The 15,816-nt window shown below is 49.4% G+C and overlaps 2 protein-coding genes across 9 annotated transcripts in view; both read left to right on the top strand.

The window, feature by feature from the left end:
- Positions 1–15,816, top strand: part of LOC136942710 (zinc finger SWIM domain-containing protein 8-like) — a 64,988-nt gene that overhangs the window by 5,665 nt on the left and 43,507 nt on the right. The window lies entirely within an intron of this gene.
- Positions 423–10,156, top strand: LOC136943078 (zinc finger SWIM domain-containing protein 8-like). 8 transcript variants are annotated; one of them, XM_067236238.1, is made up of 13 exons: positions 423–542; positions 700–1,030; positions 1,182–1,331; positions 1,679–1,901; positions 2,099–2,388; positions 2,670–2,893; positions 3,101–3,598; positions 3,942–3,989; positions 4,844–5,042; positions 5,766–5,969; positions 6,180–6,299; positions 7,020–7,198; positions 8,648–10,156. In XM_067236238.1, the coding sequence occupies exons 1-13, from the start codon at positions 504–506 to the stop codon at positions 8,849–8,851; spliced, it is 2,709 nt and encodes a 902-aa protein (XP_067092339.1). In that variant the 5' UTR covers positions 423–503; the 3' UTR covers positions 8,852–10,156. The 8 variants fall into 8 exon arrangements, with proteins under 8 accessions (XP_067092339.1, XP_067092340.1, XP_067092341.1 ...); XM_067236239.1 differs by having other exon boundaries at positions 2,081–2,388; positions 4,865–5,042; XM_067236240.1 differs by having other exon boundaries at positions 2,081–2,388; positions 5,796–5,969.

Here is a 15,816-nt window from a genome sequence, read left to right as displayed (position 1 = left end):
TATTGTTTGTGCAGTCGTGTCCCCAACTGGCTCCCGGCCTCCCTAGCCGTAAACCGTAACAACGAGATGCCGGGCGACGAGGAGCTGGGCTTCGAGGCGGCGGTGGGCAGCGCTGGGGTAAACGTCTTTCATTTCTCCCCCCTGTTAACGTTCGGTTCACCTGCTCTCGTTTTTCCTCGTCAACACTCTCCGGCGGCACTTACTTGAACATCCTCGGGGCCCGGTTTGTTTTGCAAAGCTTGAGCCGGCCACTTTGTCGTTAATTGGGCTAGGTCTGCGTTTTCCCTCTTGCTGTTGCTTTTATAACCTAAATGCGCGCTTGCTTTCACTTCGCCCTGCACCCTCCCCTCGATCCCTTTCTCTCTCTTCCTCCACTCCCGTCGCTTCACTCCCCTTTGTTGTCTCTCTCCGTGCCAGGGATGAAGACCACGGTGAGCGAGGCAGAGCACCCCCTGCTGTGTGAGGGCACCAGGAGAGAGAAGGGAGACCTGGCCCTGGCCCTCATGATCACCTACAAGGACGACCAGAGCAAGCTGAAGAAGGTAGCTCACCAGCTTCGGGGGAAGAAGAGTCCATTTTCTGGTCCTGGAAGCACATCGAATGTAGTGGACCAGGCTTGTCTAGACAGTGTCCAAGCTGGGAGATCTTCACTGCTAGGGATGTTGTTGACTATCCCTTGCTTTCTCCTCCGTTCCCCAGATCCTGGATAAGCTGTTGAACCGGGAGAGCCAGACCCACAAGCCCCAGACCCTGAGCTCCTTCTACTCCAGCAAGCCCGCCACCAACAGCCAGCGCAGCCCCTCCAAGCATGCCACGCACGGGGCCGGCGGAGCCACCGGAGGGGGCGTCTCCAAACACGGGCCCTCCTCCTCTTCCACCACCACCAACTCCAACGCCGTCAGCTCCTCCTCCTCCTCGGTGCAGGCGGTGGCCAGCGGGGGCGTGGCGGGGCAGCAGGCAGCGCTGGGGGGAGGCGGGGTTCCGAACAGCACAGTGGCCGGCGAGGGCGTTAGCGAGGCGAGAGAGCAGGGTGAGTCATGGCGGGTGCCGGAATATTCTAAATGCATGAAAAATATTTTGGTGTAAATCATGTTCACATTTGAAGGACGTTCAACATCACGATGACTTCCTGCCAAATCCATTCAACTTCATTCCATTCCCTTCTTTTCACGCGTCACCAGACTGCGCCCAGCCTGCGTCATGTGACCAGCAGAGTGAGGCGGCGCCCTTCAAGCCGGAGGGTACGGTGCCCAGCCGCCTGGCGCTGGGGGGGCGGGGCGCCTACAACCGCTGCTGGGGTTCCCCCGTCCGCCAGAAGAAGAAACACACAGGTAACCACGGCTACGCACCCCACATCCCATCATATCTAGTCGGTGAAGTCTGGTGGTGGAACCCAGAGTGTGTAACAGGGTTCTTTGGAGCCATATTTAGGGAAAAAGTGCTAAATCGCCCTGTGGGGAAATATTGAGATTTGACAACCGTGAGGGACTCCTTAGCAACTGCTTAGCAACTGGCCCCCCCTTGGCCCCCCTAGTTGAAATGGCTTCAAACCTCCCCTGGGGCTTACGGAACTCCAGTATTCACTACCCAACCATGTCCTCATCCAGAAACGCTCTGTGTGGTCCTGTCAGTAGCAGGAGACGGATGTTTGTGAGGCTCATCTCCTGTGTGTCTCCAGGTATGGCCAGCATCGACAGCAGCGCCCCGGAGACCACCTCCGACAGCTCGCCCACCCTCAGCCGACGCCCGCTCCGAGGGGGCTGGGCCGCAGCCTCCTGGGGAAGGGGCCAGGACAGCGACAGCATCAGCAGCTCCTCCTCCGATTCGCTGGGCTCCTCCTCCTCCAGTGGTTCCCGCAGGGCCGGGGGCGGGGCTAGGGCAAAGAGCACCGACACCAGCAGGTGAGTTAGTCCCGTCCGCTGTGAAGAAAAAAGAAAATAAAAAAACTTTAGGGATACCTTTTTTTTTATAAGAACTTCTTTCAGTGATGTGTGTGTGTATATATATTAGTAATGTATAACTCAAGTATTTGTCCCCATAATTGAGTGGTTATTAACCCCCAGTAATTGACATCATGCAGCGCTGTGCCTATCCCCAGGTATAAAGGCCGTCGCCCAGAGTGCCACGCACCCCACGTCCCCAACCAGCCATCAGAGGCGGCGGCCCACTTCTACTTTGAGCTGGCCAAGACGGTGCTGATCAAGGCCGGGGGGAACAGCTCCACTTCCATCTTCACCCAGCCCTCGGCCAGCGGGGGCCACCAGGGGCCCCACCGGAACCTGCACCTGTGTGCCTTCGAGATCGGCCTGTACGCCCTGGGCCTGCACAACTTTGTCTCTCCCAACTGGCTGTCACGCACCTACTCCTCCCATGTGTCCTGGATCACCGGTGAGGGGGGTGGGGGGGCGGAGATGGAGGGGGGGTGGGGTGGGCGAGAGAGATGAGAGCATCAAGGGCTTTTAGGAATTGTGGCAACGAGTCGATTCGAGTGGGTTGGCCCAGAATGGGACCGCTGGTTGAAGTGGTTTTAAATTATCTCCAATTCTCCCCCTTCATTCTGTAGGCTTTTAAGGATTGCTCACTTCATAATGCAGCGATACAAGGTGTATTTATGATGCTTCAAAGTAGCTAAAAGCTTTCTCCTTTTTCTCTGTCTCTGTCTCCTCCAGGCCAGGCCATGGAGATTGGCAGTGCCGCTCTCAACATCCTGGTGGAGTGTTGGGACGGGCACCTCACCCCTCCTGAAGTGGCGTCCCTGGCAGACAGGGCATCACGGGCACGTGATCCCAACATGGTGCGGGCAGCGGCGGAGCTGGCACTGAGCTGCCTGCCCCACGCCCACGCCCTCAACCCCAATGAGATCCAGAGGGCCCTGGTCCAGTGTAAAGAACAGGTACACACACTTACACAATAGAACAGTTGCGTTTACGTTTCTAAACAAAGTAACCCACTCTAATAGAACACGTTAACAAAACCATTTACATGCGAGTTGTCTTAGTTCTAGATTTTCCTGATGAAAATCTCCCCTTTCCTTTCTCTTCTCCACCTCCCTGTTCTCCTCTTTCCCACCTACCTACTCCCCCCCCCCCTCCCATCCCAGGACAACGTCATGCTGGAGAAGGCCTGCATGGCCGTAGAGGAGGCCGCCAAGGGGGGAGGCGTGTACCCCGAGGTGCTGTTCGAGGTGGCCCACCAGTGGTACTGGCTCTACGAGCAGACGGTGGGCGGGGGCTCGGGGGCCCAGCGCGAGGGGCCCGGCCGCTGCGGGGCCAACGGCGGCGCGGGCCGGAGGCCCCCGGACACGGGCTGCGGCCTGCTGGACAACGGGGGGGCCATGGAGTCCTCGGGCGTGGCCACGGTGACGGCGTCGGTGACGGCGGCGGCCGTGGTGCCCGTCATCTCGGTGGGCTCCACCATCTACCAATCGCACGCGCTGCCCGGCTCGGCCATGGCCCACCCCCACGGCCAGGGGCTGCACCCCTACACCACTATCCAGGCCCACCTGCCCAGCGTGTGCACCCCGCAGTACCTGGGACACCCCCTCCAGCATGTTCCCCGACCCACTGTCTTCCCTGTGTCGGGGGCTGCCTACCCACAGGTAAGAGGACTGACTGGACACATGGGGAATGGGTGGACGGGGACAAAGGGATGGAACTTTTCTTTGACCTTTTGTTTACCAAGATACGTGAAGTGAAAATGTGTTGCTGGGAGACCGGGGAGGTATTCCTAGAAAGCAGGTTGTGCGACATAACCGGGTTACCAAGTACAACTCCCAACGTTGTAGCAACATTGCCAGTAAGTTGCTGCAACATAGGTTGGGCTGCTCCCAAGCAGACACACAATCTGGTTATGTTGCATAACCTGCTTTCTGGAATACACCCCAGATCAACTAGGAACTTCATTGTGAAGCCCCACTCCCATGCAGTGAGTTTGTTGTGTAGTTCCAGGACTGCTTCGAGAGGTGGGGCTATCAAAGAGGACGACAGATGGTACAGCCCGACACTCCCCTCTGTTCTCGCTTCACATGGTTCAGCCTTCCTTTTACAGTTTACATTTGTATTTGGGTTTTGACTTCACCCTGCAGGTGGGTGAACATGGTGGAATTGAATTGTGAAGGTTGAGTTGGTGGAGAGGGATTCCTGTGTGAAATGTCAAAACAATTCTGAAACTGTTTTGAAACCAACCGCTTGGATAGCTGCCAGACTCACCAGTATGACGTAGCCGTCAGTAAATAAAGTGTAAATAGTAGTCATTATATCGAAAGACACTCAATAGCTGTGAAAGTATCTCAAGTGCATTGTAACTCGTCAAGGTTGCCAAGCTTGATGCTATCTCCTCAGGGCTGTGTGTAGAAATCGAAGAGTCTCGGACCATCATTCATAACACGCACACATGCTCCATCGCTCTCCAACTCTCTCTCTCCCCCTCTCTCTCCTCAACCACACACAGCCCCTCTCCCCTGCTCTCTCTCTCCCCCTCTCCTCAACACACACAGCCCCTCTTCCCTGCTCTCTCTCTCCCCTCTCTCCCCTCAACCACGCCCACCCCTCTCCCCTGCTCTCTCTCTCCCCCCCTCTCTCCTCAACACACACAGCCCCTCTCCCCTGCTCTCTCTCTCCCCCTCTCTCTCCTCAACCACACACAGCCCCTCTCCCCTGCTCTCTCTCTCCCCCTCTCCTCAACACACACAGCCCCTCTCCCCTGCTCTCTCTCTCCCCCTCTCCTCAACACACACAGCCCCTCTCCCCTGCTCTCTCTCTCCCCCTCTCTCTCCTCAACACACACAGCCCCTCTCCCCTGACCCGCCGGTGGCATCGAAGAACAGCGTCTAACTGATTTTAAGTGTGTCTGTGTGCCCTCCCAGGGAATGCACCCGGCCTTTATCGGTGCCCAGTACCCCTTCTCAGTGGCCACCGGCCCCCATCCGCCCATGGCGGCCACCGCCGTCACCTTCCCTGGCGTGCCCGTTCCGTCCATGACTCAGATCGCCGTCCACCCCTACCACACGGAGACGGGCCTGCCTCTGAGCACCACAGTAGCAGGTCAGTTCGCGAACGCGGCGGCATCTTTCCCGACGTTCGCCGCAGCTGGTTTGTTTCAATGTTTTCCGAGGCGCGGCGGGGACGGGAATGCGAGAGTTGTGTGTTTGGGCCATTTCTTTTAATCAAGCAATGTCTCCAGGCTTGCAGTGCGAGTCTGAAGGTGTAATCACAGCCGTGTTGATATTCAGCAATAACGCACAACCTTGATGGATGTCGCTTGTGTGCAACAGTTTTACAAGCACCATTTATGAGTTCATAAAGCGACAACATATTATGATTGAGATTATTTCATCATTTACTTGGCAACACAAAATTGTTCCGCTACTCGGCTGGACTGTTGCCAAGCAACACATTTTTCCCTGCTCAAAAACGACTTGTTGCTACACCTTTATATAGATCAAACTACCACAGGCCAGCTACTTTGTCACTAACATTTGAATATTTCTCTTTAAGTTCATCTTAGTTTGCAAAGTTTGTTACTAATTCGGATAGATAACGGTCGTTAACGTAAGTAAAGTGAGAGAAGTACAGTCCCAGTGCTGTTATCCCCAACATCCACCCTCATGGAATGCCTCTTGTACAGTCAAATGACTTGGTCAAAACTGTTCTTACCAGATTTTCTTTTCTTTTGGTGTTTGTTTGTTTTAACCAGAAAGTTGTGTGAAACGTTTCCAAAGTGTCTGGTGTTTGACCTTTCTCCCTCTATGGCACTGGCACTCTCAGGAGCCGCGTCTTTCTCCGCTCTCTACCCAGTAGGTGGTGTCCACTCAGGCTCCGCCCTCCAGGCCATCCAGGGGGCCTCCCTCCCTGGCATGTCTTCCCAGCCCGCAGCATTGGTCAGCACCCCCTTCCCAGCTGAGGACGAGCAGCACAGCCAGCCAATCAGCCAACAGGGCCTGCATTACCTGCATTCAGCCTACAGAGTTGGTGAGGGGAAAACGGCCTTGTTGAAAGGACCGGTTTGTCATTGATGGTTAAACGACCTTGGAAATTCAATACAAAGTGCTACAAGTAAATGAAGATGAGGTTTAAAAATAAAACAATTAGTGGTCGTTGGCTGCTCATCCACTTGTGAGGTTTTTGATGAATAGAGTGTGTATTGTTGTGGTTGGTGCTTAGTCTTGTCTTTGTCTGTAGGCATGCTGGCCTTGGAAATGCTGGGCAGGAGGGCTCACAACGACCACCCCAACAACTTCTCCCGCAGCCCCCCCTACACAGAGGACGTCAAGTGGCTCCTGGGCCTAGCTGCACGACTAGGTGAGCTGGAGGGGGATTGGAGGACTGGGAGCTAGGCTGTGCTGGGGGGGGGGGACTGGGAGCACGGCTGTGCTGGGGGGGGACTGGGAGCACGGCTGTGCTGGGGGGGGACTGGGAGCACGGCTGTGCTGGGGGGGGACTGGGAGCTAGGCTGTGCTGGGGGGGGGGGGGGGGACTGGGAGCTAGGCTGGGCATAGGACAATGGAAGTGGAGGACTAGGGGTCCAGAGTTGTTGGTCTTCAAAAACAATTACGTGAAAAGGCTAGACCACCTTTTTGTTTTTGACACACCATGGGGCAGAGTGGTTTAGGCGGGGGGGGGGGGGGGACTTAGAAAAGGTATTATCCTTAATATCTGCTTTCTTTGAAATGCACGGTTAAAGTGAATGGCATTATGCCATTTATAAATAAATAAAACTGCCGAAGTAGATGTGAAATATTGATAAACCAGCTTTGCAGCCTCAGGTCTGAGCGGCTGTAACAGAAAACCGGATTGTCAGTTACACGCAGGGAAACGTCTCAAGCTACCGTTGATGTCTTCGTGCTCCGTCTGTGGACTGTAGGCACCCAACCAGACACTCGAACGGAAAATCTCGATGCAAATTTGACGAGTTTCGTTCTTCCTTACGACAAGTACTACAGATTTAGTGGGCTTCCGTTTGTGAATTCAGCCTTTGATTCCCCCCCCCCTCTCTCCTCCCCGTGCCCCCCCCCCCCCCAGGTGTGAACTATGTGTACCAGTTCTGCGTGGGCGCGGCCAAAGGCGTGCTCAGCCCCTTCGTGCTGCAGGAGATCATCATGGAGGCTCTGCAGAGGCTCAACCCCGCCCACATCCACGCCCACCTGCGGACGCCCGCCTTCCACCAGCTGGTACAGCGATGTCAGCAAGCCTACCTGCAGGTAAACGCTGCATACACGCGGTGCCTGCTGAAGAGAAACCTTGATGGGGACCGTGTGTGTGTGTGTGTGTGTAAGCATAAGCATGGCATGAGGGAGTTTCATGGAGGAGGAGAGAGCGTTTCACACAGCTCGCATACATGGTTTATCCAGCGTGAGAGCTCCCAGGCTGTGAACGGGTGGGACACTGCCAGCACATCCACTGAACAAAAAGATGTGGACCCCATCTCTCTCACATCCACACACACTCGCTCTCTCTAAGCAGGCTCTGAGAAGTGGTTTGAGTCATTAGTAGCCTGGAGTGAATAGGAGCCTCCATTGAGACACACACACACACCTTCAGTCCTGCCCTGGCATCAGCTGACAGTATATCTCACATACCCCACATACAGACACTTCTCTCGCATTTGCGGTGCGTGTGTGTGTACGCGCGAGCGTGCATGAGTGCGCATTTGTGCGGCCGCCATCTCCTTGAAGTCAGCTGACGCTATCAGCGTGACACAGGCTCTCCTCCCCGCCGTCTCATCAGGAAGTTAATGAGATGAGGTATCTGGGGGCTGTAGTCAAGCGGAAGAGAGCATGACTGACAGCAATATATTTCCCAAGTCACTGGAGGGGAAATGAATTCCATATGCCCAGTGTCTTCATGGATATCCTGTGATGTGTTCACTAACTGTCCTTATCTGAAAGTGCTCTTCCCTTCCCTTCCTCCAGTTACAACATGTCACCACAGTAGAGGTACAGTAATCTGCAGAGATTAACACTGCGGATTTCAACTGTAGCGGTAGAATAAAATCGAATGTTTCTGGGAATACATTTGATACACTTATGGATGGAATAGGCAAATAAGGAAAATGTATGCTCCATGATGCTGATTTTCTGTGTAGCAATCTTGAGTGATAACATCACTATTCCTTCACAGGGCAAAGCCTTGCCTTTTTTTTTTTTTTTTTTACAGCGAAACACTATTAAGTTATGTGAGCAATTTCAACCACCCTGTACTCTCTAAATGGTTCCTATTAAAAACAAATCTACTTGACACCATTTAAAGTACAGATTTGTCCTGAGATTTGAAAAGAAAAAAAAAAGTTAATCCAAGTCTGCCCCCGAGAAGGCGAGATGATTAAATCATTTTAAATGACCAAATACAGGCCTGTACTGGTTTCATGATATCAGGAGTATAAAGCAGCTTAAACTACCTAGTCAAGGCAACTCCGCAGGTTACAGGCCATGCAGGGGTGAAGTGCCTTGGGGGGAGGGGGATGGGGTGCGCCCTCTCTGCCACCAACCGATGGTCCTTCTGTTGCCCTCCTGGCCTCTTAGCACACTGTGTACATGGGGTGAAAATAGAATGACCCTGTGATCCTTTGGCTCACTTTCTGTATCCCTCCATCTGCCCCCTCATCCGCCCCGCCCTCTCGTCCGCCATCTGTCTTCTCCTTCCCCCTGCAGTACATCCACCACCGGCTGATCCACCTCACCCCGGCTGACTATGACGATTTTGTCAACATCATCCGCAGCGCGCGAGGGGCTTTCTGCCTGACCCCCGTGGGCATGATGCAGTTCAACGACGTGCTGCAGAACCTGAAGAGGGGCAAGCAAACCAAGGAACTGTGGCAGCGCATCTCCCTGGAGATGGCCACCTTCTCTCCGTGACTGGGACTAGGGGTGAAGCTGGGTTAGAACAAGCCCCGCCCACACCTCTGCAGCTTTGTCTGTCTCTCTCTCTGTCTCTCTCTCTGTCTTACTTACGGCTCTGTCCGGAACTTTCTCTTTCTATCTCCATCTCACTCCCCTTACCAGACATCACATTTTCTTGTGTGTCCCTATGGACACGCCCTACACAGCACACAGGCAGCACAATCAAATCCCTATTCTGCCCCCTACCCACCTACCACATGTGTTCCTCCTGTTATGTTATTTGTGTGTGTGTGTGTGAGATGAAGAGACAAAAAGTCTATCTCCGTTAATGACTGAATAGCCTCCTTCCTTTTCTCATCCATCCGCGTCCATGTTTCTACATCACTTCCTGTGTGGTGTCATCCTTACCCCTTTTCATGTTTCATCTCCAGTTCGGGGAGGGGATCTGAGAAGAAAAAAAAAGAAAAAAAACCCTAGTTATTATTTGTTGATGTTGGTTGGTTCCTTCTTTGAAATGAAACCACTGAGTTGAGTCAGATTCATACTGCAACATTCCTCTGTCCTGGGGAGCCAGTGTCCCCACCCCTCACTATGAGTTTTAGCTATGTTGACAGTGTTTAAACAAGTAAAGAAACAAGAAAGTTTGTTTAAATGATTAAGAAGAAGAAAAAAAAAAAGAAAAAAAAGTTTAATAAGAAAATGCTAAACCTAAGTACGGGTGAGGATTCTTCAGTGTTTTGTTTTTATCTTTTTTGTTTTTGATATTTTGTATAGACATACGTGTATGCAGAGAGGAATTGGAATGAAAGAATATTATGTGAGGGTTGTGCGGATTCCTTTTTTCCAATCCAGGTGTTGGGGCCTGTGGGCTTGGGAACACAGGAGTCTGGCTGGACCAAACTGCACTTAGGCCTTTGTGATAAGGCGCAATAGTGCTAGTGGGCTCTTCTAATTCTAACTTCATCTAACATCAGAAATACCAGAATCCCATTGTTATAGTTAAGTGGATTTGACATGACTGGGCCTGTACTGGTATTCTGGAAGTCCATCAGTGTTTTATGGAGGCCAGTGCCATATTCCTGTGTTTCAAACCCACACCTCCAACCAGGCTCTGGACCTCACAGCAGGAGAGTGACTTAGTAGAAAATGTACTGTGATATTTTTGTATTCCTCAAAGTGTAGCTTGGTTGAAAAAATTATATATATAATTATATATATAAAAACTGTGCTGATTGCAAGAGGTTGTAATTTAGAATTAAAGAAAACAGATAAAGCAATACCGAAATGTAGAGTTTTACTTAATAAAGATAATTCAAAACACTAAGTGCAAATTACGTTTTATGTTTGTGTGTGTGTGTGTGGGGGGGGCCTTCATATTTTAGGGATTCATCTTTAGTTGTCCTGAAGACGTGACATTACATACAAAAAGTGAACGCCGATGAATCTTCTAACCCAGACGGCATCCTCATACATTCCTGGTACTTGTGATAGTTACCACGAGTGGGAGCTATAGGGTAATTTATGTGTTTCCTTAACAGGGGGCACTTCCTCGCTACATTGTTGATGAAATTACTGCATTTTCTAAAATATATATTTTTTTACACCTCTAGGCTATGAAAAATCTCTGTATCCATTTAATACTTTTTAAACATTTTCTATGTAACTATGTAAAAAAAAACATTTTTACTAGAAACCTGCCACTTATATATCACGCGGAGTTTAAGGACTACCTTTATTGTGTGGATGTTTTTGAATTTGTATTTCTACCTCTTATATTTAGACATCTCTGTTCGTTTGCTTTTAACCAAAAAAGTCAAGTTTAATGCACACTATCCTTAAATGCAATACATATTTACCAAAACTAGCAACTAGAGTGATTCCTACACTTCTCTCGTAATTAATAATCCTTCCAGTTAGCTGCGTTTGGGTGTACAATGTTATGAAATCTCCCTCATCCGCCTAGTGGCTTTGGTTCACTCCAGAGTTTCGGCAGAACGGGGCATCAATTTACTGAGTGAAGATGGCGGATTCACAAGAGATGCTGTAAACTAGGTTTTTAACTAGAAAATGTTCACATTTTCTGTCACTTAAAGATTCTTGTGGATTGCTAACATTTACATTCCGGTTTTGGTGAGTAGCAAGACAAATGCACATGTCACATTTTGCCACGTCCTCTGAAACTTGAATTTATTTCATGTGTGCAACACTGTCTGTAGTTAGCCGGTAGGCTAACTTCGCTAGCAAATGGCTAGCTAGATTACTTAAAACGCCAGTTGAGAATTTCCACTTGCATTTTCAGCGAATGGTGTGTATGCGCTCTGTATGCGTTCGGAAGAACCAGGACATAGTTTCAGCAGTAATTGTTCTGATGTGTGGCCACATAATATAATAATAGACTGTTACGGACATGATTTTGTTTACCAAGTGGCTAGCTAGCTACCTACCTTTGCTCTAAATCTACGAATAGCTTGGCACTGTTATAATCGCTAGCTAGCTAGCCGAGTGGTTCATATGGCGGACTGCTCAGTCCAAGTCCGATGGAGTATGTGCATGCAAAAGTTTTTTTTCTCCCCTCTGCATCTAATGTTGCTGGTTCGCCTGCGCACAGCCGATGCAGAAGAATGACAACAGCATGTCTGTGTGTATGTACATATGATCATATTGCTGTGTAAACTCAGCTACATATAGTTATTGAATCCAACATACGAAGACGCGCATAACTACCCGCTTAATTTTCCATAGCTAAATATGTTCAGGAGGTTAGTGTATCTGGCGCGGGCTGACTTGGTTCATTGTTCTCTCCGGCTCTCGTTCCGTCCTTTTTATATACTCAGGAGCTGGTTAGCTTAATTATCAACCTTTAGCTAGTATTTTGGTCGATCGTGGAGTCTCCAGTACAGCGAGTCACGCGTTTGCAATATCATCAAATTAACGATATTCGGGTTAAGCTTGGCCACGTTTTGTCTTAAATACCTTTGTGTTTATCGAGCACGTTCTGCAGGTTGTGCTTTTCGCTCAAGGGAAATAGAGGTGAAACGTTGGGGGAGTTGGAAAGTTGGGGGATAGGAATGAACAACGCTCTTGTCTTGGGGGGAGCCTATGTGGCGGGTCTAGTCTGGTGAATGTTCAACACAATACTTAGTGTAACACTGCAAGTTGTTTCTATGTAAGAGTCTTCGTTGTAACTCGTTAAATGGTGGCACGATTAAGTAGACGTTCACTTAAATATAACACCTAGGCCGGGCCCATTAATTCCCGACACAAGCTTTCATTATTAGACCTAGCAGGTAGCTGCCGATGATTTCTGGATTTATTTAGCTACGGTTAAATAAGTGCTGCACTATTGTTCTGCCGTAAAAGGCAGTCGACTCGCATTGGATAACTTTTCTCACTTGATGATAAATGGAAAATGTAATTTCTCAGCTTTAACCACGACAATGGAGCTTACATCCACTGCCCTGCTCAGCCACCTCCACACCGTAAACGAATAGTGCTAAAATGATGGTAGTTAGAATTCAGGTGGTATAACCCCAGTCTTTGTTAAAAGATACCCTTTCCCAGTGACTTGTTTCATGCTATTCTGTAGCGGAAGGCCCAATTAGTGTTGAGCTGTAGGCTCAACTCAACTTCTGTCCTCAGAGCATATTACTGATGTCTGAGATAACCACTTTATAATTAAGAGTAGGGCCTGGGGGTTGCTCTTGCATGAAGATATTAGGCTGTGTCTTTGGAAGAGTAAAAAGGCTTTAGTTCCTCTTTCAAGTCTGGCAATGGACAAAAATACAATCTCAGAGCCCACAACTTTAAAGAACTGTTAAATAGTTTGTGCACATGAGGTCTTGGACAAATGTGTGCAATTTGGCTCGTCAAAGTAGGCTCAGCGAACATGACGACTGTAGCAGCTGCACAAGCTTAACACTGTTATATTATGATAGGGAGCTACACATGGCAAGTGGACAATTCTCTCTGCCTTTTATTTGAGTTCAGCGGGTCAGCTGTACCTCAAATATATGCTCCTTATCCTCGCTAAGATGTTACATTTACACTTCATTTGTCATTCAGTACTTGACCCCTGAGCTCAGGTTTAAGCCACATGGAGTGGTGTGGAGCTGCTATTTTTAATTGCCTCATTGTGCCCGGCGAGGCTCACCACTGAACTGAGGATTTGTGAAAGCGTATAATGGAACTAATGTATGTGAATAACATTTAGCCTTAGGTTACACCCTCCAGCACAGAAACAGCCCTAGAGTTTGATGCAGGGGATTGCCTTGACATTTAGCAGCTGAGCTGTGGCACTTGCTTGGCAATCGAGTGGTTAACTCCAGCATCGATAAAGTCCTTTTACTTGTTCTCTGTCACAGAGTCTCAAGATTTCACACACTGAATCCTTTCCACTTCCTTCCCTATAAAATGAGAGAATGATGTCGACAGGGGTTGGATTCCTAAGTGCTATCTCAGCAACGCAGAGTCAGGGAATGCTAATGGTTAGTCAGCTAGAGACGATTTGCAGTATCGGGTAGAAATGGGGTTCTCCTGGCACTGGCTTTATTCTATGTATTTAGATTTAGCCACCAACTCAGTTTTCACAACTCGTCCCTGTAGCCTAATTGTTATTCCCACTTGTCTTATCTCCTTGTAGTTTTATGAATTCTGATCAAAGTGCTTGGTCTTCTATTTAATGAAATAAAAGCATGCTCAGCAAGTGAACCGAAGGGTACGCACACCGTGTTAACTCGGTGTTTAACCCTTTCCACTGGCTATGAGAAAAACAGCCTGAGACACAGGCCCACTTTGTTTTTTGGTAAAATGAGAATGATGTATTTTTACCCACAGGAGGTGCATAGATATTGGTGAGTGTGAAGCTGCGTCTAGAATCACATGTTTTTACTTTGAGTAGGTACTATAACCGCACTTAGAAAGTACTTACTGTTGCATGCAGTATGCATACAATTGGAACATACTACGTGAGTCATGTGACCACACCTTGAACTGGCACAGACATGCCAGGTCTGCTATTGTACCGTTTTCTCTGTGGTTGACGCCTCTTCCACTGCACAAAGGGTTCTGGGTCCGAATAGCCAAAAAAGCATGCTGGCTCACATAATCCAAAATGCTACTGGGTGAGGTAGGGCATCCTGGTATTTTGCATCGTGTATTAGTCATAAAAGGAATTGTTAAAAGATTCTAGCTTAATAAATAATATGGATATTGAGACGCACCCTGGACGTTTCCAGACAGGAAAACCAGGAGTCAGACTGGACATCTTTCTGTCTGCCTTGTGACTTTCATCAAGTCAGAAAGCAAACACAGTTTTTTCAAACACTGCAGACAATCCATACAGTCCTGTATGGGGGAGAGGAGGGAAGAAGCATCAGAGGTGAAAATTAAACACTCCTCTACTATCCCCCCCCCCCCCCTATATGTTTTTCACAGCCAGGATCAATATGTGCCTACCGTAACAGCTTCTGTTATTAATAACACTTGCAGTGCCCGTTAGCGGCCCGTTAGATCTATGATTCCATCTCTGTGGCAGCAAGATCCTTGTCTCCATCGCCAAGTGCAGCTCAACCTGGCGGCAAACTGTTTCTGTATCTATTTGTGGCAAACTGCTCATCCAAACAACTTCACACAGGACTTTGCTTGGCCTTGGGTCCTGAGCAGCACAACCTGGCAACCTTCTATTTCCTACAATGCCCTGTCTGCGAGATAATCGTGCCGCAGACAGACGGAGGTTATTGCCTTCATAGTTAGATACACTGTGTGTTTGAGATGGGGTATACAGTGAGGAGCACACAGCAGCCAGGGTCAGTAGGTTAAATGAGTAATGCAGCATAGTTTCATATTACTACCAACGTGTTGGGCCATGGACACCTTTTAGAGAATACGTTAAGTGTGTGTGTGGGGGGGGGGGGGGGGGGGGAAGGGGGCCATAGGATCTGCAATGCAATTTCCACCTTCCGAGTGTTGCTGATGCCATTTCTTTTGAGCAGCACTAAAAACATTGACGGATTATGTGCCCATCTACATTCCACCAAGCATTCCTGTTCTCTAAAGTCTTCAGTTGTGTGAACCAGGATCAAGGCAAAGCTGAAGTCGGAAATGTGTTACCTTTAGGGTTCAGTGTCAAAACACATGTTCTGATCAGTAGTTGGGGCTGCTGTAATGACACGTTACCCAGGAAGTGCCTGAGAGGATCAGGAACCTCTTGTCTTCCTTTTGGATGTAGCTACACTGGAAGGGCCGACTGGATAAGCCCACGGCAGCTATCAGCAGTGCTCCACTTAACCCCGACTTGCTATTAGTTCAGTTGCAACAACTTCCTTACACACTCATTAACACAGCCTGGAAGTGTCCACAAGTGCATCGGAATGTTCCTCCCTGTCCTGTCCGTCTGTGGCGAACCTTTTAAAAGCTGTGCCAGCTGATTTTTGTCTGCTTTCCCTCCGTCCCAGCAGCGCGTTTAGGATAAGAGGAGGTGTGACTAATTGAATTCCCGCACAGACGGGCTTGACCCGTACTTCCCGTACTTCCCTATCAGTGTGCGCTAAGCCTTGGTGTTTTTCTCGCCTGTTGACGCAGAGGGGATACAGGAGCTGGTGCTGATGTACGCTGTGTTTAATTAAACATGATCACAGCAATGCCCTCCTGAAATGTAGCGTTGCGCACTAAGCAGCACGTAGCCTAACGCTGAGCTGCTCTTTTCGTGAGTGTGCTAATGCATCTCCCTGTATCCCTGAGCCAGCCATGATAGCTGCTGTCTTCCCTAACTGCTATAGTGGTTTTGTATGATCCAAGTGGATGAGTCATTAACTGTCTTCCCTGTACTCCATTAATTCAACTTATGGTTTGCAAATGAAATCCTGTATTGGAATATTGACACAGCTTTGAGCCATGGAGATCAAGACTGAACCCGTCAAGCTTGGTGTCTGGTGATTAACCTTAAGTAGAAATGAGGTGATCAAGAGATTCTCCTCCGAGCT

This window comes from Osmerus mordax, chromosome 5 (assembly GCF_038355195.1).
Source record: "Osmerus mordax isolate fOsmMor3 chromosome 5, fOsmMor3.pri, whole genome shotgun sequence".
NCBI lineage: Eukaryota > Metazoa > Chordata > Actinopteri > Osmeriformes > Osmeridae > Osmerus > Osmerus mordax.
The sequence above is the reverse complement of the archived record's forward strand: the minus strand, read 5'-3'. Positions and strand labels throughout refer to the sequence as shown.